Source organism: Diceros bicornis, chromosome 17 (assembly GCF_020826845.1).
Source record: "Diceros bicornis minor isolate mBicDic1 chromosome 17, mDicBic1.mat.cur, whole genome shotgun sequence".
NCBI lineage: Eukaryota > Metazoa > Chordata > Mammalia > Perissodactyla > Rhinocerotidae > Diceros > Diceros bicornis.
Window position 1 is genome coordinate 61,876,690 of NC_080756.1, and position 23,709 is coordinate 61,900,398.

The following is a 23,709-nucleotide window of genomic DNA, read 5'->3' on the forward strand; positions in this document are numbered from 1 at the left end:
CTTAATTGATTGCAAGTTATGCTAGGCACCATGCTAGATGCTAAGTATAGAAATGTTGAATAAAATATAGGCTCTACTTTTGAGCTCAGATCTGGTTGAAGAGACATAAATGTAAGTAATCACATGTAGCATGTTACGTGCTGTGAGATAGGTATGTTCAAAGTGTAGTAGGAAGACAAAAGGAGGAAATGTTTAACTGGGGTGCAATTAGAAATATAAATTCACTTGGGACACACATCTTAACTATAATTAGCCATTTCGGAGCTTTTCAGAGCTAGAACTGGAGTATAACTTTCTATTACCATTTATCCTGGCATTGATAGGGGTTTTTGTTTGTTCATTTGTTTTCTTTCTTTACCCTTTTTTTTTTTTACCCTACCAGAGAGTGGTGAGTTGAGAACAGGATTGGAAACCACAAGATTCGTTTCTGGCCCCAGCTCTGCCAAATACTAGCCCTGTGTTTTGAAGGGAATTCATTTAACTTGTCTGAGCCTCAGTTTTATTAACGACAGAACGGGAAAAATAGTTGCTCTATCTCACAGAAATAATGATGAAAAAGTGTTTTATGAAAATGTTACATTTTAACAAATGTCAGGTTTTCAGATATGTTTTTAAGAGTGTGTATTTTGGGCCGGCACCGTGGCTTAGAGGTTAAGTGCGTGCGCTCCGGTGCTGGCAGCCCGGGTTCGGATCCCGGGCGTGCACCGACACACCGCTTCTCTGGCCATGCTGAGGCCATGTCCCACATACAGCAACTAGAAGGATGTGCAGCTGTGACATACAACTATCTACTGGGCTTTGGGGGAAAAAAAAAATAAATAAAATTATTAAAAAAAAAAAAAAAGTGTGTATTTTTTTCCTTTTCATAAGTCCAATTGAAGTTTCCTTTGAGTTTTGATTCTGACTTTTACTTGCCCTGCAGCGCAGTTAGCCACAGACTAGTTGGCATGCTTTAATTCTCACTGATTCATCCTTGTTCCCTCCCTCCTCTTTCTCACTGTCTTTCATTTCCTGGGATTGTATTGCTACATTAGAAGTAAGTCTCTCCTGAAAAGGGCAGTGCAAGACCACTGTGGTAAGGCTTCTCTTTTATTTTCTCCTATGTCATGTATTAAACTAAATACTCATTATGAGAGATTTAGTTTTATATTACATAAAAGATTATTGGGGAAAATGTCATCTAATGTCTATCATAATATTTAAGTAGTTTGAATAAAAGAAATTTTTGTCTTTTTTCTCTTTGACTTGAAGCATCTCATTTCTATTTTAAGAATAGCAGACCTCAAAGTGTTGTTTTTTTTTTTTAATCAAGGATATTTGAAGACTGTTTCTTAGGAACTTTTAGGTAAGACTTTGTTAGAACAGAGTTTTTACCCTGTGGGAAGTGACACATAGTTTGTGATCTAAAATCAGTTAAGTCGGTTTTGCAACTAAAACAATTTTAGTGTAGTACGGGTCAGAACTGTTTGTTTTATATGTGAGTGTGGGTGTCTGCTGCACTGTGTTCTAAAATGTATTTTTGTGGTCATGGTCATAATATTAGGTAGAAAATTTCTTCTCTGGAATTTCTTTCACACTCCCCATTTTCTCATTGTAGGCTAATAGTGATCTGACGCGTTTGATTCTTAGTATCCTGTTTACTGAATGTAGAAAAGCAAGTATCTGTTTTTATTTTATTTTATTTATTTTTTATGAGGAAGATTAGCCTTGAGCTAATGTCTGTTGCCAATCCTCCTCTTTTTGCTGAGGAAGATTGGCCCTGGGCTAACATCCGTGCCGATCTTCCTCTACTTTATTTGTGGGATGCCTGCCACAGCATGGCTTGATAAGCGGTGTGTAGGTCCCTGCCCGGGATCTGAACCTGTGAACCCTGGGCTGCTAAAGTGGAGCATGCGAACTTAACCACTACGCCACCAGGCTGGCCCCTGTTTTTATTTTTTAAGGTGAATACATGAGAGCTAAATATTGTATAAAGGCTGAGAAGTAATAATAAAGATTTGTTGGCGCATCTTAGGGGAGGTGAATCTCTAGATGAGTTTACCAATGAATATGGTCTTCAGAGTTCTGACAACGCATCTTCAGATGGAAAAGTTGTCTATAGGAGCTCAGTTTATTAGAAGCTATGACCCTGAAGGTGAAATACTGCTTGAAATGGCAGAATAATTTGTAACTGATGTGAAAGAAAAAAAAAAAAACTGAGGCAAAATGCAGTCAATATAGACATCATGAAGCAGCTACTGCACATTTTTGAAGTGGTTCTTTGAATGATCACAAAGCTTCGTTCATACTGCCAAAACCAAAAGTTACATTTATATTTGATCTTACATTTATTTAAAAATATTCCCTTTATCTCCATATTTCAATTTCTTCTCTACTTCCCTTTTTAAGGTTTTCACGCACGTATATTTGTGTTTGTGTTTCTTGCTTGAAGAAAACACCAAGAATAACCTTTTCCATTTACTTCTTGCCATAAACTCGGGGAAAAGCACTGGTATGGTAATTGGGGGACTTCAGCCTGAGAGTTAGGGTAGCATAGTTGATAAAAGCATAGACCCTGGAGGTAAACTGCTTGGGCTTAAATCCAATCCCAGTTTTATGACTTTGGGCAAATTACTTATTATTGCTACAGTTTCCTTGTCTGTAAAATGGAAATAATAGTAAGATTTACTTCACAGCTTTGTAAGATTTAAATAGATTAAGTCAAGTCTTTAGAAGAGCACATGATAAGAGTTATGTAAAGGTTACCTGTTGTTATTGGCATCCAGCTCTCATAGCACCCTAAGAGACCTTAGGCAAGTTCTTAATCTCTCTGGGCTTCATCTGTTTAAAAAAAAAAGATATAGTTCTCTGATTCTTTGTGCATATTTAAACTCTGATAGTTGGTCCCAATTAGTTTTATATTTTTGAGCCCTTGAAGTTATTCCTTTGTGTTTTTGTATCACTAGGACTAAAGAGCTGGATATTTCCAACAATATAAATATTTTGTGTTAAAAATGATTTAGATTGTTGGAATGGCTCTAAAACTGCTCGTAGATGTTATTTCCCCTAATTTGCTAAGTTTTAGGTGAAGTATTACTCAAAACAGCTCTTTATCTTTTAGTGAAAGCCTACTCTTCATTACAGTAATTGTTAAGAGTGACAGTAATTGTTAAGAGAGAGGCCTCTGTTTTTATATTTTTGCTTTAAAATGTCACGTCCCAAATACAGAAATAAATTGTAAGGTGTGGAGGCCATGACAACAAGGAAAAAAGCAATTAAATCTGAACTGGCTTTTGAGCAATGTATTATTTCAAAGTTGTAATTTGACAAACTTGTTGATCTAGTATCTTGGATGAGATGAAAAGTTCCTCTAAATGTGGAACAAAGAATGTTCTTAACTCTTTTGTTAGCTTTGAGCTGTTAAAAATAAAGAGAAAAGTCATTTTACACTAAATTCTATGTCAGTTTGTTAATTTTTCCCTTATTTCTTCATGATGGAACTTTTGAAATTTCCTTTTCACTTGTTTTGGCTTAGAGCCCTAAAGAAAAAGTCGCTGAAGTTTCCTTTCTGAGGATTAAAATTCTTACTTCTTTTGTTGTGGTTCTTTTGTTTTGTTTTGGTTTTGCTTTTTAAATCAGTTCTTGTTATTAGAGGTTCTGTTTTTAGAAGTGCAGATAAGTAACTTGTTGAAAATTCCTACAAGTGAGCACTTAAGACCTCTCTGACCCTTGGATAGCCCTTCTTTTTGAAGAGTTGTGTAATTGTAAGGCTGTCCTGTGAATCCAGCTGTACTGTACGTCTTTTGAAATGGCGTGGAAACAGATTACAGAACTTGTAGAGTGTGAACAGAGAATGAGAGCAGATGTGATTCTAAGACTAAGAATAAAGAACATGTGAAATTACATTCCTTATCTCCAAATAACTCAGTTGGGACGTAGGGGTGGTTAGTAGCACTTTTTGAGTTTTTTAGATGAAAATTTTAAAGTGTTAATGGAAGAACCAGCCTTGGTGGTCTAGTGGGTTTTGGCCCGGCTTTGTTTCCCAATCATGGAACCACACCACTTGTCTGTCAGTTGTCATACTGAGGCGGTGGCTCACATAGAGAACCAAAAACTAATAACTAGGGCACACAACCATGCACTGAAGCTTAAAAAAATAAAAAAGAAAAGAAAAAAAAAATGATCAAATATTAATGGAAGACAAAGAAGAATACCCTATCTTAAGTAACTTGTAGTGGAATAGCTGATGTTCTTTGACTATTTTGCATAACTTTGAAATGCAAATTCTTTGAGAAAAAAGTGTGGTCTTACTTGCTTCTTGGGGTGGTAGACTGTTTCATTCAGTGGTATAATTCTGTTAACTTTCTTTCCCAACTTTTTCCTCTTCACTTAACAAGAAGAGCCCAGTTTTAAAATGTTCAGAGTTTCAATAATGAAGAAAAGATTTTAATCTTAAGCAGTGCCTCATTGCCTTTACTTTTAGCTACATTACAAGGTTTGAGGGTGGAGGATTATAAAGCTACTTAACCATATTATGTAGTTTCTCATTTGGAGATTTTGAGAGAGCAAGTAAATAAAACAAGTAAACTCAAGTAAAGTTAAACAAGAGACAATTGTGAACTTTGTGTTACTTTATACTATTACTGTTCTTTGTTACCACCTTTTTCTTCTGCCTTATGAAATTATTCTTTATGTGAGCGTTTTTTTCTGGTCTTCACAAGATGGAGCTCCTTGAAGAGATGATTTAATAAACAGATAAACCTTTGAGTATATAAGTTACACGGCACAGAGAAATCCCTTTGTAACACGTGTTAGAGGATCTGCATGACTAATTAGAATTGTGTTCTGGCAAAGAGGTAGGTAAATATATCTTCACAGGAAAATTTAGCTTAACTGTTGATCTAGCTTTGGTGACTGGATCTCTCTCACTCTGGGATCTCCAGGTATAGTCTTCCAAGATGGTTACAGAAATGGCTCCTTGAGTAGCTATTTTCATTCATGTTGACTACTATCATTCTTCATAATTGGTGATTTATCAAGAATCAGCGGGCCGGCTCCGTGGCTTAGCGGTTAAGTGTGCGCGCTCTGATGCTGGCGTCCCGGGTTCGGATCCCGGGCGTGCCCCGGGGCACCACTTCTCCGTCCAACCCGGGGCCGAGTCCCGCGTACAGCAACTGGAGGGATGTGAACCTATGACATGCAACTATCTACTGGGGCTTTGGGGGGAAAAAAATGAATAAATAAAATCTTTAAAAAAAAAAAAAAAAAAAGAATCAGCAAAGCTCAGAATATCCTTATAATCTCTGAAAAGTCTAAATCATCTTACCTTTGTCTGTTCATTGTGCTGCAGTATATTTGGGCTTTGGGTGGGATATAGCGGAAGTCAAAGTGATTACAGTGTCATTTAGCAAGATGTAATACCTGGGTCCCACCTTCAAAGATTCAAAGACTGTTATGGGTTTTAACTTTAGCAAAGGAATTCTTTTTTTTTTTTTTTTTTTGTAAGGAAGATCAGCCGTGAGCTAACATCCATGCCAATCCTCCTCTTTTTGCTGAGAAAGACTGGCCCTGAGCTAACATCCATGCCGATATTCCTCCACTTTATGTGAGACACCACCATAGCGTGGCCTGACAAGTGGTGCGTTGGTGCACGCCCGGGATCTGAACCCGGGCCGCCAGCAGCGGAGCGCACACACTTAACCGCTACGCCACGGGCTAGCCCCGCAAAGGAAGTCTTAAAAATTTCACAGGTGTCTATAATTAGGTGGCTGTGTTATTAATCCCCCCAAGTGGATTACAGACTCCTTATAATCTTAAACTTCTTAAACTTTACTAGATTGCTGATTATATACTTATTAGTCAAATACAACCCTAAACATAAAGGAGCCAATTGTTTAATTATTCAAAATAAATATAAAGAAAGGCACGGTGAAGTACAGATTTTTTAGTGAGTATTGTAGAATACCAAGAAAGGAAATGATAGTGGTATGGTAAACTAGGGATTAATCAGGAAAGGCTTCTTGAAAGAAGTATAGTCACTTCTTGAAGAAAGTGAAGGACTTACGTTGGAAAGCAGCAAGGAATTAATTGGACGAGTTTTGGGATCCAGCTCAGGTAGTTTGGAGGGGTCAGGACTCAGAATAGCAAGACTTTGTGTGTTTGTTATGTTCCAAATCTTTTGTGTTTGAGCCCTTTCTGATATATCCTAAACTGAGCCTTGATTATGAAAAAAGCAGTCCTGAACCTATTCAGTCCTGCTCAGACCTCCGCTGAGGGTCTTTCTTCTCTGTGTATGGTAGAAAAAGTTGGAAAACAGATACATTTCAGAGAGGCTTGCAGGTCTAGAATGACAGGTTATGGTACCTGTTATGTTGTACATAAAAGTGTTCCATCTTTGTGGGTTGGTGATTCCAAGGCAGCAGTCATGCAGAAAGAGAAGTGATAGCTCTTCTGCAGTGGAAGAGATGCCAGATTCAAGAACTGCACCAACTTGACTAAGCTCCCCAAAACTAATATTCTCTTAATATAATATAATTAATATAATTCTATTAATATGATATGTATGGAATCCTATAAGGCACATGGGAGGAGTGGGGCTGAGAAAAGAAACAAATACAACAAAGATGTTATAAAAACATGTCCTTAATCTCTAGGAACTTATAGTTGCTAGGGAATGTAAGACAGATACACACTATTTACTGTATGTTTTATATCAAAGAGAACAGATAAATCATTGAAGAGTTTAGAGGTAATGAGAAGGGTTCAGAAGGGCAGAATTGAGGAGGAGGGCATTCTGGGTGGGTGGCAAAGGGAACTTGAGTCACAGGATGGGGGTGTGTGTTCTCTCTTCAGCACAGCACTGTGTGACCTTAGACAACAAACACAGTCCATATGTGTAGAAATAGATGAATAAAGAGCTGCATATTATCAATGCCTGAGAAAATCAGAATAGCTAGTGTTCAGAGCTCTTTTTATATCCAAAGATGGGACCAATTTTCTTGTCAGTCAGGCGTTTATTGAGCATCACTGTTTGCTTGGCATATGTTAGGCATTACAAGGGGGATAACGAAATTTAAAGTGTGTTTTCTTCCCTTGAGGTATTTATAATCTAGTTGGGGAGAGGACTGATACTTTTGAATAAATTAGTGAAAAGTATGGTGTAAAATGTATAAGTATGATACTTTGTGTGGCACAAACTCAGAGCTCCTATTAGTTCAGGAGAAATAAGAGAGGGATTGGATTCAGTCCAGAGCGCATGGAATTTAAGCCAGGCCCTGGTAGAGCCAGATGAGGAGTCTTAAACTGGGACCTGTGGATATGTTTCAGGGAGTCTGAAATTTCCCCTAAAATGATAGGCTGCTTTGTATGAATGCATAGTTTTAAGGGAGAAGTCTCACACCTTTCACTATATTTGCAAAATATTTCTGCTCCCCAAAATGTTAACACCAGTTACCTACATAATAAGAAGCCAGGGGTTGGGAATTGAGTACAGCACTTGTAGGGGGCAATGAGCAACCTCACCAAGATAAGCCTTGCCTCTTTTGTGGAGCACTTAATATGTGATTAAGACAAATTTAGGCTAAATGATAGCTCTAGGAATAGAGAGGAAAGATTGGCCTTACCTCCCCTAATACTATTCACTGTACTGCAGCTTTAAAAAAATTTTTTTTCATATACTTATCCATTTATTAATATCTGAGTTAAAATTATTAGCAGTAAGGGAGAAGTTGTGAAAGATATTAAAGTACAAGAGACATGCAACATGCAATGTTAAGGCAAAAAATTTGTGTATTGAATAAATGACACATTTTTTAGATTGGTATTATAATATTTAAAAGCAGCAGAAATATCACAAGATACATTTGAGCCTAAAAATGTCTGAAACTTAAAAAGTTATATTTTTCTTAAATGCTGTCTCCCTAACCTTATTATTTTTTTCTTATTTTTCTTTTATTGAGGTAATTGGTTTATAATATATAAATTTCAGGTGTACATCATTATATTTCAACTTCTGTATAGACTGCATTGTGTTTACCACCAAAGTCTAGTTGCCGTCCATTATCATACACATGTTTCCCTTTATCCCTTTTGTCCTCCCCGCACCCTCTTCCCCCCTGGTAACCACCAGTCTGTTCTTGGTATCTATGTGTTTGATGTTTGTTTATCTTCCACATATGAGTGAAATCGTATGGTATTTGCCTTTCTCTGTCTGACTTATTTTGATTAGCATAATAGCCTCAAGGTCCATCCATGTTTTTGCAAATGGCAAGATTTCATCTTTTTTTATGGCCGAGTAGTATTCCATCCATATATACGTACCACATCTTCTTTATCCATTCATCTGTGGGTGGGCACTTAGGTTGCTCCCAAGTCTTGGCTATTGTGAATAATGTTGTAGTGAACATATGGGTGCATATATCTTTTCCAATTAGTGTTTTTGTTTTCTTTGGATAAATACCTAGAAGTGGAATAGCTGGATCATATGGAATTTCTATTTTTAATTTTTTGAGGAATCTCCATACTGTTTTCCATAGTGGCTGCACCAATTTACATTCCAACCAGCAGTATATGAGGGTTTCCTTTTCTTCACCTCTTATCCAACACTTATTATTTCTTGTCTTTTTAATAATAGGTATTCTGACAGGCATGAGGTGATGTCTCATTGTAGTTTTGATTTGCATTTCCCTAATAATTAGTGATATTGAGCATCTTTTCATGTGCGTGTTGGCCATCTGTATGTCTTCTTTGGAAAAATGTTCAGATCCTATGCCCATTTTTTAATCGAGTTGTTTGTGTTTTTGTTGTTCAGTTGTGTGAGTTCTTTATATATTTTGGAAATAAACCCTGTATCGGATATATGAATGGCAAATATCTTCTTCCAGTTGATAGGTTGTCTTTTTGTTTTGTTGATGGTTTTCTTTGCAGTCTAGAAGCTTTTTAGTTGGATGTAGTCCCATTTGTTTATTTTTTCTTTTGTTTCCCTTGCCTGAGGAGACATATTCAAAAAGATACCTCTAAGACTGATGTCAAAGAGCATACCGCCTGTGTTTTCTTCTAGGAATTTTATGGTTTCAGGTGTTACATTCAAGTCTTTAATCCATTTGGAGTTAATTTTTGTGTATGGTGTAAGATAATGGTCTACTTTCATTCTTTTCATGTGGCTGTCCAGTTTTCCCAACACCATTTGTTCAAGAGACTTTCCTTTCTCCATTGTATGTTGTTGGCTCCCCTGTCGAAAATTAGCTGTCCATAGATGTGTGGGTTTATTTCTAGGCTCTCAATTCTGTTCCATTGATCTATGTGTCTCTTTCTCTGCCAGTACCATGCTGTTTTGATTACTATGGCTTTGTAGTATAATTCAAAATAAGGGAGTGTGATGCCTCCAGCTTTGTTCTTTATTCTCAGGATTGCCTTGACTATTCAGGGTCTTTTGTTGTTCAATATAAATTTTAAGATTCTTCTATTTCTTTGAAAAATGTTGTTGGGATTCTGATTGGGATTGCATTGAATCTGTAGATTACTTTAAGTAATATGGAAATTTTAACTGTGTTAATTCTTCCAGTCCATGAGCATGGAATATCTTTCCATTTCTTTATGTCTTCTTCAGTTTCTTTCAACAATCTTTTATAGTTTTCAGTGTACAAGACTTTCACCTCCTTAGTTAAATTTATTCCTAGGTATTTTATTCTTTCTCTTGCCATTGTAAATAGGATTGTTTTCTTGATTTCTCTTTCTGCTCGTTCAGTGTTAGTGTATAGAAACGCAACTGATTTTGCATGTCGATTTTCTACCCTGCAACTTTACTGTATTCATTAATTATTTCTAATACTTTTTGGGTGGATTCTTTAGAATTTTCTATACAGAGAGTCATGTCATCTGCAATTAGTGACAATTTTACTTCTACCTTTCCAATTTGGATACCTTTTATTTCTTTTTCTTGCCTAACTGCTCTGGCTAGGATTTCCAATGCTATGTTGAATAAGAGTGGTGAGAGTGAGCATCCTTGTCTTGTTCCTGAACTTGGAGGGATAGCTTTCAGTTTTTCACTGTTATGTATGATGTTAGCTGTGGGTTTGTCATATATGACCTTTATTACGTTGAGGTACTTTCCTTCTATACCCATTTTATTGAGAATTATCATAAATACACGTTGACTCTTGTCAAATGCTTTCTCTGCATGTATTGAGATGATCATATGCTTTTTATTCTTCATTTTGTTAATGTGGTGTATCACATTGTTTGATTTACAGATGTTGAACCATGCCTGCATCCCTGGATTAAATCTCACTTGATCATGGTGTGTGATCCTTTTAATGTATTGTATATGATTTGCTAATATTTTATTCATGATTTTTGCATCTATGTTCATCAGCAATATTGGTCTGTAATTTTCCTTTTTTGTGTTGTCTCTGTCTGGTTTTGGAATCAGGGTGATGTTGGCCTCATAAAATGAGTTAGGAAGCTTCCCCTCTTCTTCAATTTTTTGGAATAGTTTGAGAAGGATAGGTATTAAATCTTCTTTGAATGTGTGGTAGAATTCACCAGAGAAGCCATCTGGTCCTGGACGTCTGTTTTTTGGGAGGTTTTTGATTACCCTTTCAATCTTTTTACTAGTGATTGGTCTATTCAGATTCTCTATTTCTTCTTGAATCAGTTTTCAGAGGTTGTGTGATTCTGTGAATTTATCCATTTCTTCTAGGTTATTCAGTTTGTTGGCGTATAGCTTTTCACAGTATTCTCTTATAATCCTTTGTATTTCTGTGGTATCTGTTGTAATTTCTCCTCGTTCATATCTGAATTTATTAATTTGAACCTTCTCTCTTTTTTTCTTAGTGAGTCTAGCTAAGAGTTTGTCAGTTTTGTTTATCTTTTCAAAGAACCAGCTCTTAGTTTCATTGATCCTTTCTATTGTCTTTTTAGTCTCTATTTCATTTATGTCCACTCTGATTTTTATTATTTCCTTCCTTCTGCTGACTTTGGGCTTCATTTTTCTTCTTTTTCTAGTTCTTTTAGGTGTAGTGTTAGATTGATTATTTAAGATTTTTCTGGTTTTTTAACCTTCTTTAAGGTAGGCCTGTATTACTATAAATTTCCCTCTTAGTACCCACTTTTGGTACTAGGTTTTGATATGCTGTGTTCTCATTTTCATTTGTCTCAAGGTATTTTCTGATTTCTCCTTTGATTTCTTCATTGATCCAGTAGTTGTTCAGTAGCATATTGTTTAGTCTCCACATATTCGTGACTTTTTCAGCTTTCTTCTTGTAGTTGATTTCTAATTTCATACCATTGTGGTTGGAAAAGATGCTTGATATGATTTCACTCTTCTTAAATTTATTGATACTTGTTTTGTTTCCCAACATATGGTCTATCTTTGAGAATGTTCCATGTGCATTTGAGGAGAACGTGTATTCCGCTGCCTTTGGATAGAATGCTCTATATATCTGTTAAGTCCATCTGGTTCTAGTGTTTTGTTTAAGGCCAATGTTTCCTTGTTAATTCTCTATCCATTGATGTAAATGGGGTATTAAAGTCCTCTACTATTATTTTGTTGCTATCAGTTTCTTCCTTTAGGTCTGTTAATAGTTGCTTTATTTATTTTGGTGCTCCTATGTCAGGTGCATATATATTAATAAATGTTATGTCTTCTTGGTGTCCCCTTTATCATTATATAATGTCCATCTTTATCTCTCTTTTTTTTTTTTTGGCTTGAAGTCTGTTTTGTTTGATATTAAGTGTGGCTATACCCACTTTCTTTTGGTTGCCATTTGCTTAGAGTATTATCTTCCATCCCTTAATTTTGAGCCTATGATTGTCTTTAGAGCTAGATGTATCTCCTGGAGGCAACATATTGTTGGTTCTTGTTTTTAAATCCAGCCAGCCATTTAGTGTCTTTCGATTGATGAATTCAATCCATTTACATTTAGGGTGATTGTTGATATATGAGGGCTTAATATTGGCATTTTATCTTTAGTTTTCTGGTTGCTTTATATTTCAGTTGTTTCTTTTTCCTTGTGTTTCTGTCTGCCATTTCAGTTTGGTGGTTTTTGGTGATGTGTTTCTCACTTTCATCTTTTTAAATGTTTTGTGACTCTGCTCTGAATTTTTGTTTTGTGGTTACCATGAAGTTTGTATAAAAGATCTCATAGATGAGGTTGTCCTTTTTCTGCTGATAGCATCTTATCTCCATCTGCCTATGCAGGTTCTGTCCTTTTCCTGTTCTCCTTTTTGTTTTTGTTGTCACAAATTATCCTCTTTTTTGGGGGGGTGGGGAAGATCAGCACTGAGCCAACATCCAATGCCAATCCTCCTCTTTTTGCTGAGGAAGATTGGCCCTGGGCTAACATCCGTGCCCATCTTCCTCTCCTTTATATGGGACGCTGCCACAGCATGGCTTGACAAGCGGTGAGTCAGTGCACGCCCGGGATCCTAACCTGTGAAACCCCGGGCTGCCAAAGTGGAGCACACGGACTTAACCGCTTGCACCACTGGGCCGGCCCCACAAATTATCCCTTTTTGTGTTGTGAGATTGTCACCAAATTGAAGTAGTTTTAGCTATTTTTAATGCTTTCCTTCCCTTTAGCCTTTATGTTATAATTGTTTACTAACCTATTCTGATATAGAGTTGCAATTTTCTAATTCTCTCTGTCTGTCACCTTGCTTAAAGCTTTGTATACCTTTTTGCCTTCTGTTTGCCTTTTTGTTTCAGGTAGAAGAGCTCTTTTCAAGATTTCTTGTAAGATAGATCTAGTGGCAGTGAACTCCCTCAGCTTTTGTGTGTGGGAAAGCCTTTATTTCTCCTTCATATTGGAAAGATAAATTTGCTGGATAGAGTATTCTTGGCTGACAGTTTTTATCTTTCAATATTTTGTTTGTTTGTTTGTGAGGAGCATATGTACTTAACCGCTGTGCCACCAATCCGGCCCCTATCTTTCAATATTTAATCATATCATTCCACTCTCTCCTGGCCTGTACAGTTTCTGTTTAGAAATCCACTGATAGCCTAATGGGGGTTCCTTTATAGGTTACTGGTTTTTTTCCTCTCTGGCCACCCTTAATAGTTTTTCTTTGTCATTGACTTTTGACAGTTTTAATATAATGTGCCTTGGAGAAGGTCTTTTTTTTTTTTTTTTTTTTTTTAAGATTTTATTTATTTATTTTTCCCCCCAAAGCCCCAGTAGATAGTTGTATGTCATAGTTGCACATCCTTCTAGTTGCTGTATGTGGGATGCGGCCTCAGCATGGCTGGAGAAGCGGTGCGTCCGTGCGCGCCCGGGATCCGAACCCGGGCCGCCAGCGGCGGAGAGCGCGCACTTAACCACTAAGCCACGGGGCCGGCCTGGAGAAGGTCTTTTTGTGTTGAGATAATTAGCTATTCTATTAGCTTCATGTACTTGTATATCCAGATCCTTCTCCAGGATTTGGAAGTTCCTGGCTATTATTTCTTTAAATAAGCTCTCTGCTCCCTTATCCCTCCCTTCTCCTTCTGGGAGACCCAGTATCTTTATGTTGCGTTTCCTAATTGAGTTGGATATTTCTTGTAGAATTTCTCCATTTTTTTTAAATCTTAGTTCTGTCTCCTCTTCTGCCTGAATCATTTCTAGATTTCTATCTTTGTGCTTGCTAATTCTCTTTTCCATATGGTCTGCTCTATTTCCAATGCTTTCTACTTTATTCTTCATCTCATTTATGTTCTTCAGCTCCAAAATTTCTGCTTGGTTCTTTTTTAGAGTTTCAGTCTCTTTGGTGAAGTACTTCTTCTGTTCGTTAATTTTATGTCTGAGCTCATTGAACTGTGTTTTTGGGTTTTCTTGTAGCTTGGTGAGTTTCTTCATGACAGCTGTTTTGAATTGTCTATCAGTTAGATTGCAATCTTCCATGACTTCAAGTTTGGTTTCCGGAGAGATGTCATTTTCTTTTTATGATACCATGTTACTGTAGTTCTTCATGATGCTTGATGAGTTGGTCCTCTGCTAGCACATTTTTGATAGCAAACACCTTTCTTACTTGGGTAAGGCTTTGTTTACTTTGATTCTGAGCTGCTTCTGGTTGTATTTGAGAGCCTGTGCTTTCCACCTTCCACTGCCTCTACTGGAGGTGTTGTCATTGTGCTGCTTGTGCCCCCGAGCTTCTGGTGCCTTGCTGCTTACAGTGTCACTGCAGTCGCAGATGTTGTCACCAGGGTCACCAGACTGACAAGCACTTCTGCTGCTCCTGGGATCACCTGGATCATAGGTTCGCCCACTGCGGCAGGTGGAGCGGGAGAGAGGGGTGGGAGCCAGGGTCACAGGCACCTCTGCCACGTTTGAGTTTGTTGGGTCTGCAGTCGCCACTGCTAGAGGTGAGGGTGCTGAAGTTGCAGGCACTGCTGCAGCCAGGGGTCCCCGAGGTTGTGGGCTCTGCTGTTGCTGCGCCACAAGGCCAGCCCCTGGCTCTCCACAGGCTCTCTATGGGCTCTGGTGCTGCTGCTGTGTGCGCTGCCTGCACCACTGCTCCTGGGTTTTCTGGGTGTGCTGGCACCACCACTGCCAGGTGGGCTGGGGTTACAGCAGACATCGCCACTGCCATGGGGAGAGGGGTACCTGGGTCGTATGTGCTACTTGGGTTCTGGAGCCTCAGGTCACAGGCACACCACCCAGCACTGCTGAGGGCAGGGGAGGGGCTGAGTGGCAAGTGCCATTGCAATTCCTGGAGCCTCTGGTCACGGGCACCACTGCTGCTGCCAGGGGTATTGGAGTCTTGGGTGCAGCCCCCACTGCTGAGAGGGCTAGGGTCAAAGTCACAGCCACGAGGGGAGGGGCAGGGGCAACGGGAGGAGGCTGGGTTACATGTATTGTCGTGGTTCCCAGAGCCTCCAGTTGCAGCCCTGCAGTGGTTCCTGGCACCTCTGGGAGTGTGGGCTTCCTGGGTTCCTGGGGTCTCCATTCACGAGTGTTACCTCAGTTCCTGGGCCCTCTGTTCACAGGCACGGCCACAGTTCCTGGAGCCTCCAGTCTTGGGAGCTGCCGCCACTGCTCCCCTGGTTCTACCGCCTCTGGGAGGTCCAGTCTACTCACCTTCATATGTATAGATGTATGGATCTCTCAGGCATTCTGGTGTGCTGTGCAGAGTCCTTTGTTGGTGTATGGATGTCCTACTGTAACTTAGAGGGGAGAGACAAAGGGAACAACTCACTCTGCCATGATGCTGACATCACTCCAAAATTTTCTTTTTTTTTTGGTGAGGAAGATTGATCCTGAGCTAACATCCATTGCCAATCTTTCTCTTTTTGCTCAGGAAGATTAGCCCTGAGCTAACATCTATGCTCATCTTCCTCTATTTAGTATATGGCATGATGACCAGTGCATAGGTCTGCGCCCGGGATCCGAACCTGCGAACCCCAGGCCACCAAAATGGAGTGCACGAACTTAACCACTATGCCACTGGGCCAGCCCCCAAATTTTCTTTTTTATTGAAGTACAGTTGACATACAGTATTATATTAATTTCAGGTATATAATATAGTGATTCAACATTTGTATACATTGTGAAATGATCACCACAATAAGTCTAGTTACCAGCTGTCGCCATACAAAGTTAATACAATATTATTAAGTGTATTCCCCATATTGTACATTACATCCCCATGACTTATTTATTTTGTAACTGGAAGTTTGTACTTCTTGATCTTCTTCACCCATTTTGTGCCCTCCTTAAGCCCCCTCCCCTCTGACAACCACCAGTCTGTTCCCAGTATCTGTGAGTCTGAGTTTTATTTTGTTTTGTTTTGATTTTTAGATTCTACATGTAAGTGAAACTATGCAGTGTTTTTCTTTCTCTGTCTGACTTATTTCACTTAGCATCTTACCCTCAAGGTCCATCCATGTGGTTGCAGATGGCAAGATTTCATTCTTTTTTATGGCTGAGTAGTAGTCCATTGTGTATATGTGTGTGTGTGTATATACACCACATTTTCTTTATCCATTCATCCATCAATGGACAGTTAGGTTGTTTCCATATCTTGACTATTGTAAATAATCCTGCAGTTGAATGTAGGGGTGCTAAAATTTTTTTATATTTGGTTTCCTAGGAAAACCTTTAATGTGCTCAAGAAGAGATAATATATTATTCTCAATATTGCATGACTTTGCCCCCTTTATACCTGAAAGAGTCAGTAATTAGAAATAGATTTCAAATGTAGCACTACTCTATTTTATAAAATTCAAACCGAGCCTGTATCTAATGGCCGATGGTACCTTAGATTCATCTTTATGCTCTGAGTTATTGATGATGTCTAAGAGTTGCCATATTGGGAGGTGGGAGGGAGTTGGATTTGGTTTTCAGTAGAACCAAGATCTTTATCAAACTCAGCAAGATTGCAGGGAAAACACTCACCTGCTGTGAGACAGAGGCATGTCTTTGTTTTATATCCAGATAGACATTGGTATTTTGCTTTCCGTGCACTGGTCTCATGGCTGACCTTCCCTGCTTCTCCACCTTCATCTTTCTTCACTCCTCATCTTGAGCTTTGGAACACTGAAGAGCTAGTAGTTGCCTGCACATACTGTGATATCTCTCAGCACCAAGTTTTTTATTATTTTTTGCTGCTGCCTGGAGTGTCTTTCTCATCTGTTTGGTCTGTTGGTTCTTACTCATTCTTTTAGATCCAGCTCTGTTATTCTCTCTTCTAAGAAGCCTTCTGTAAATCTCCAAATAAGTTCCCCTCCTTCGTGCTCCTAGAGTAGCCTATGTTTTTCTCCTTCACTAGATTTTAAACTGTATTTTAAACTCTTTGAGAGCAGAGATGATATTGTTTTATCACAAGCATCTAAATAGCACAGTTCCCAGCAATAAGAAGTAACTACTTCAGGAATAGGAGAAATCAGTATGACTCCCAGGTTTTTGGCTTAGCTGACTGGTGAAATGATGCTTTTCATCTCCAAACTGGATTGCAGGGTCAAGGAGACAGTCAGGAGTTGTTTGCATTAGTTCCAGTGAAAGATAGTGATTGCTTATATTAGAGCAATAGCAGAAAATGTTGAGAGAAGGGGTAAAAATATATTTAGATGTATTGATACATCTAAGAATAAATATTTTGAGATATATTTAGTACTTAATGATTAAATATAGGGAGAACAACATGGTGATGAGATAGATGCTAGCTAAAATAAAAAATTGTTAAGTATGGGGTAAGACAGAGAAATGATGTAGAAGTGGTATTTGTAGTTTGTATTCTTCAGGAGGACAAGCACTATCTTCCGGCTGGCTGTAACTAATGACCCCTGCAATTGATGGGTGTATACAGTCTCTGTGTGCTGCATTTGGTTGTGAAGGGACTCTTTGTTATCATTCATTATTGATGATAGTCTCAGAACTGTTGAGTGACTTTACATTACCATTATACTGATGAAAATATAATGAAAGTTTAAAAGAGATGAATCCCATAAGATTATAGCTACGAAAGTCTCTTTTAGTCATGTGGGCTTTGAAGTCTAGGAAAGGAATCCATCTGAGGAATGGCACTAATGGCAGAGATCTTTTTAAAAATAAAATTATTAACTAGCAGAGACTACTAGTTACTTTAGTACTTTACCCCTCTGTTTCCTTTAGTCTCAACCTTATTACAATCACCCACGCCCCCAAACAGTTGGTTATTTTAATATCCAACTATGTAGCAGTCTCATGTAAGAATAAAAGATAAAACTCTTAACAATTCAACAATAAAAAGACAACCCAATTTAAAAATGGGCAAAATATTTAAATAGACAGCATTCCAGAGAAGATATACAGATGGCCAGTAAGCACATGAAAAGATGTTCAGCATCATTAGTCATTAGGAAATGCAAATCAAAACCATAATGAGATACTGCTTCACATCCCCTAGGATGGCTATAATAAAAAAAACAGACAATAACAAGTGTTGGCCAGGATGTGGAGAAATTGGAACCCTTAGAGATTGCTGGGAGGAATATAAATTGGTACAGTTTCTTTGGAAAATAGTTTGGCAGTTCCTCAATAAATTAAACATAGAATTATCATATGACCCAGCAATTTTCCTCCTAGGTATATACTCACAGAATTGAAAATAGGTGGTCAAACAAAAACTTGTACATAGCATCACTATTTCTAATCACCAAAAGGTGGAAACAACCCAGATGTCAACCAACTGATCAATTAATAAACAAAATATGGTATATCCATACAGTGAAATATTATGAAGCTATAAAAAGAAAGGAAGTACTGATACATGCTACAACATGGACAGACCTTGAAAACGTCATGCTAAGTGAAAGAAGCCAGACACAGAAGGCTACATATTGTATGATTCCAATTATATAGACAGCCCAGAATAGGCAAATCTGCAGACAGAAACTAGATTAGAGGTTGCCAGAGGATAGAGGAGGGGAGAATCGGGAGTGACTGCTAAAGAGTTTCTTTTTGAGATGATGGAAATGTTCAGGAATTAAATAGTGATAACGTTTGCACAACAATGTGAATATACTAAAAATTACTAAATTGTACACCTAAAAATGGTGAATGTTAGGTTACGTGAATTTTATGAATGTAAATCTTAATACTAAAAAAAATAATGAAAGATAATAAAAGGAACACTAGTTCCTAATAGTATATTCATATGCCCTGCCCTTTATTTTAGACATGTGCAAAAGAAATTCAGGAGATTCTCTTCACCTGACTCAAAGTATTTCATACCTTATTTTGAGATTGTTGAATATCCACTAATCTCAAGTTCCTAGGAGGTAGCAGAGCCCCATTTATGTTTACATTCTTTAAAAAAAAATGGAAATAGATTCTTTTTACTAAGCCATGATCATTGTAAAAAATTTATATAACACGCACTTTTCTTGGAATTCCGTCCCATAGAAATAACTCCTATATTGGTTTGATGTATAGTATTGTAATTTCGAAGGAGAGATTTTACTTTCCAGTTTTGTGATGTCTCTATTTAAAAGAGATGAGAGAGGAAGGAAAAGTTTATCTTCTCTACACAAGGAAGGATATCGTTTCAAATCTCTTTTACTTTTTTAATTTTTCTATCTAGGTGGTACTTTAGAGTAGCTCTTTGTCCCACTACCATACCACCTAAACAACAGTAGCAATAAAGACAATGACAATAAAAACAATAATAAAAAAATAGCATTCTTTATTGATTGCTTACTACGTAGAAGGTACTATGTTAAGCACTATAAATACTGTATCTGATTTTTGTAACAGTCTTATCAAATTAGTCATTCCCATTTTATTTATGAAGAAATTGAAGTTTAAAGGGCTAAACAAGGCATTCAAATTTACACAGCTGGTATGTGGTGGAGCTGGAATTCAAATCAGTTCTTTTTTACTACAAATATTGTATTTTTAATTACTGTAATGTTTTGTCTCTCTGCTTGTATTTGTGGACCAAGATCTCTTCTGAAGGAGATTGAAGCAAGAGTTGAGGTGCTAAAATGTGGGGCATTTAGAATATTGACATTATGACCATGTGATGTGTTTAGCTGTAGTTCTGGTTTCCTTTTTGTGGGGCTGATAGAATGACTAGTGATTTATTTTAGAGCCTTAGTACACACAGAAAGTTTTTGGTCTTGATTGAAGAATAAAATTATATTTTATATGGCTTCATATAAATAGCCATAATCACAAAATAAAGTAGGAATTAATTTGCTTTACCTATCTTATTTAAGCTCTCTGTAGCATTTATGAGTGTCATCCAGACTTTTTGTAAAACTTGCTATAGACGTCTATGACATTACACCCCATTAGTTCTCTTCCTGCCTTTCTAATCATGACTTAACCTGTGGGTTCCCCTACTGCCCTGTGTGTACACCTGTCTTAAAGCTTACTATATTATGGGGCCGGCCCTGTGGCGTAGTGGTTAAGTGCGCGCGCTCCGCTTCTGGCTGCCCAGGTTCGGATCCCGGGCGTGCACTGATGCACTGCTTGTCAGGCCGTGCTGTGGCGGCGTCCCATATAAAGTGGAGGAAGATGGGCACAGATGTTAGCCCAGGGCCGGTCTTCCTCAGCAAAAAAAGGAGGAGGATTGGCACGGATGTTAGCTCAGGGCTGATCTTTCTCACAAAAAAAAAAAAAAAGTTTACTATATCATACTGAAATTAGTTATTCATATGTCAGTCTTCACATCTAGACAGTGAATTTTTTAAAAACAAAAATTGGGTCTCATTGTTCCTTATAACTCTGGTGCCTAACAGCACCTCATAGGCAATAAACACAGAGGGTCCTGTTAAGCTAAACTGTTAAATGTGAACATGAAGACCAAGACTATTTGTTGTTACTGCTTTTGTGTAGACTCTTGCTAAAGAGGGAAGCAAGAGTCCTACATTTCTGGTGTCTCTCCGTTCTGCCACTGCTATCAGAGTCTTTAAAGTGGAGCTCTGATTGTCATTTTGTAGCTCAAAGACTTCATTGACTAACCATTTCCTATTGAATAAAGTCCATATTTCTTGGCACTCTGCCAGGTTCCTCCGTGGTCCTGTCCTAACTGAGCTCTCTCTTCTTCTTCATGTTTACTGTGCACTCCTTAAACTGGGCTACTTGCTAGTCCCCTTCGTTATATTTCTATGCTTTTGATGGTATTGTCTTCTACATGATTGTCACCATGGAATCTTACCCATTCTTCGGATGTCCAGTATAAATGCTGGTTCCTTGATGAGCTTTCAGTCATCTCACTGCCCTTTCCAACCTCCACCAAAAGAAGTCATTTCCCCCTCTGAACTCTTAATAGTACTTTGACTATGGTATAGCATTGCCCTACTAAGTGATAAATTCCTTGAGAACAAGGTTCTTGCCTTTGCTTTCTCTGCTGTTTTGCATTGATTATTGCATTGAATATATATAAATTGAATATAAATTAACTTTTTGATTTTTTAAGTTCAAGGAAACTGGTCAGAGGACCATTTGTTAAAAATTCTTCCTCTGCATTGGTCTGCAAGTAAATGCATCCAATCCAGAAACTACGTAGGTTTAAACAATGTATTTATTCCTGAAACTTCAGTTGAGGAAAGAATTTTTTTCCCAGATTTATATTTATTTTAAATATATTTGCCATTCTTTATATTGACTCTCCTTCTTTTCTAGGGCACTGTCTTTAATCTTGTGTCAGAGGAGGAGGAATACCCTGGAATTGTTGCAGAAGACAGCAATGACATTTATATCCTGCCCAGTGACAACTCTGGACAAGTCAGTCCTCCAGAGTCTCCAACTGTGACAACTTCTTGGCAGTCAGAGAGTTTACCTGTTTCACTGTCAGCCAGCCAGAGTTGGCACACAGAAAGCCTACCAGTGTCCCTAGGTCCTGAGTCCTGGCAGCAGATCGCAGTGGATCCTGAAGAAGTCAAAAGCTTAGATAGCAATGGAGCTGGAGAGAAGAGTGAGAACAACTCTTCTAATTCTGACATTGTGCATGTGGAGAAAGAAGAAATACCTGAGGGTATGGAAGAGGCTGCTGTGGCATCTGTGGTCTTGCCAACCAGGGAGCTGCAAGAGGCATTCCATGAAGCCCCAGCTCCCTTGCTTCCACATATCACTGCCACTTCCTTGCTGGAGATGAGGGAGCCTGACACAGAGATGACTGCGGTTGAGAAAGTCAGCCCTGCTACCTCTCTGTGCGTAGAACTTGATGAAGAAGAGGGGAAGGCAGCGACAGTTGAACCTAGTGAACTGGAGGAGCAGGTGGTCCCTGCACTGGAACCCATGAAAACACTGCTGAGTGAAGAGGAGAGAAATGTCAGGAAGGAGAGTCTTACAGAAGTGCTCTCCCCTGCTGGAGAAGAGAAGGCCATGCCATTGTCTGAGAGCAAGTCTATACTGCTGTTTGGAGGGGCTGCCGCTGTTGCCATCCTGGCAGTGGCAGTTGGGATAGCACTGGCTCTGAGAAAGAAATAGCAGATTTTTTAGAAGAGAACGAAGACAAAAAGGATATAAGGTTTTAGTTGTATTGACTAAATTTGAACCGCCAGCAGCTGACTAGACATTTGTGGAACACTCTGGGATAATTTAGGACTTCTGCTCAACAAGGCAGTGGATTGATCCACATATTAGGGCTTAAGGTAGAGGGTGTTCACCTTTGTCTGATTGTAAGTTCCAAGGGTCTTGGCTCATGCTAGATTCAGAAACTTATGAGTAAAGTACTCCCTCCAGAACGGGGTTTCTCAACCTTGGCATTAATGACATCTTGATAATTCTTTGTTGTAGGAGGCTGTCCTGTGCATTGTAGAATGTTTAGCAACATCCCAGGCCTCTACCCACTAAATACCAGTAGCACCCTTCCCCTAGTTGTGACAACCAAAAATGTCTCCTGACATTGCCAAATATCCCCAATCGTTCCCCATGAGAGAGCCACAGCTTTAGAGAGGGAGGGTTAATTTAGGAGAATCTGGGATAGAAATCACCAAGCAAGAGAGCTTAGCTGTGTGCTCCTCAGCTAGGGACTTGTTCCTGCCCTTGGAATTTCATCTTTCCTGATGAACATGCTGTGTTTTGCAGCCATTCCTTTTTGGCTCTTCTTTTCTTCCCCACTTCTTAGTCCTGTAGCGTGAGAGTGCTCTCCCCTTATGTCTCGGCTGTGTCTCAGGTACTGCGGCTCCTCCTCACCCCCAGGTTCCTTCTCAGATCCCTTGGGTGAGTCCTTGCTCTGTACTCGTCAAGTCCGTGATGCTTCCTACAGCTACACCTTGTGAAGATGTTGCCTTTAGTAGTCTTAAAAAAAATAAATATAAAATAAAAGAGATCTAAGGTTCCCTGCCTATGAGTGCGAGGGCAAGTAATTCTGGCTAGAGAGAGATTTGTCTTATTCAGAAGCAGGAGAATGGCTTAGATGACTGTTGAGGTCTCTTCTGGCCCTTTAGTGTATGGCCATCCTACTGAGCTTATGCTTACTTCCCAGCAGCATCTTTGTTGCTGGATGGTCACTGTCTATAACTTGGGCTAGTGTGTTTTCCCAGTATCTGGCCTCAGTCTTCTTATTGGTCAGCCCCCTCCTCTGTAGTCTCTTGCCACGTGGTAAGGATTTTCACACTCTGGCTTACAGACCAACTGAATCTTAATTCATATTAAATACAGAAAGTATCCTAAATATCATTGAAATGAAAAGTAGGAAAAGAGAAACTTGAATTTCTCGAGGCTACCCTAGAGATCCTAGTTTGGCTTTCAGAGTTCGAGAATGGAGGCTTCTTTGCTGAACTCTTCAGTCCAAGTACCAGAGTGATAAACCAAAATGATCCTAATCAATATGTGTTAGTTGAGACTCAGCATAATTTTCTTTCATCTGGCCGATCCCTTCCCTAAAGGAGGGGGGGGGGGGCGGGTGGGACTGTGTCCTTGCATGCCTGATGATCAGTGTTACTGTGCAGGACACACATGCTTGATACAAGTCATCTCAGATTTATCTTAGTAAATGTAACAAATTACTTTTTAGATCCTGAAATTTGTAATAAAATTACTTTACCTACCCTGATCACCCAAACTTGATGTTTTAAATGTGCTTTCTTTTTGAAATTTATTTTTAAAAATTAAATCTTCTCCCTAAAGCAATACTATTTAAAAGTTAGTTAAGAAAAAAAGATCTGAAGTGTGTTTGTGTGTCTGTTCAGATTGGTCACGTGGTGTATCTTTATGTTCTGATTTTTAGTGTTCCATTTAGGCAGTGTGTTTTTTTTTTTTTTTTTTTGGTGAGGAAGATTGGCCCTGAGCTAACATCTGGCAATCCTCCTCTTTTTGCTGAGGA

The 23,709-nt window shown here is 38.6% G+C and overlaps 1 protein-coding gene across 3 annotated transcripts in view; it reads left to right on the top strand.

Moving 5' to 3' along the window:
• The window catches only part of BCL2L13 (BCL2 like 13), a 93,779-nt gene extending 70,331 nt beyond the window's left edge, over positions 1 to 23,448 (top strand). For 2 of the 3 annotated variants that reach the window (XM_058559155.1, XM_058559156.1), the window contains one exon: positions 21,063 to 23,448. In XM_058559155.1, the coding sequence (XP_058415138.1) occupies positions 21,063 to 21,869 (807 nt within the window). In that variant the 3' untranslated portion in view covers positions 21,870 to 23,448. The remainder of the gene's footprint in view (positions 1 to 21,062) is intronic. The other variant, XM_058559157.1, reaches the window with a different exon arrangement.
• Positions 23,449 to 23,709: the final 261 nt, after the last annotated feature.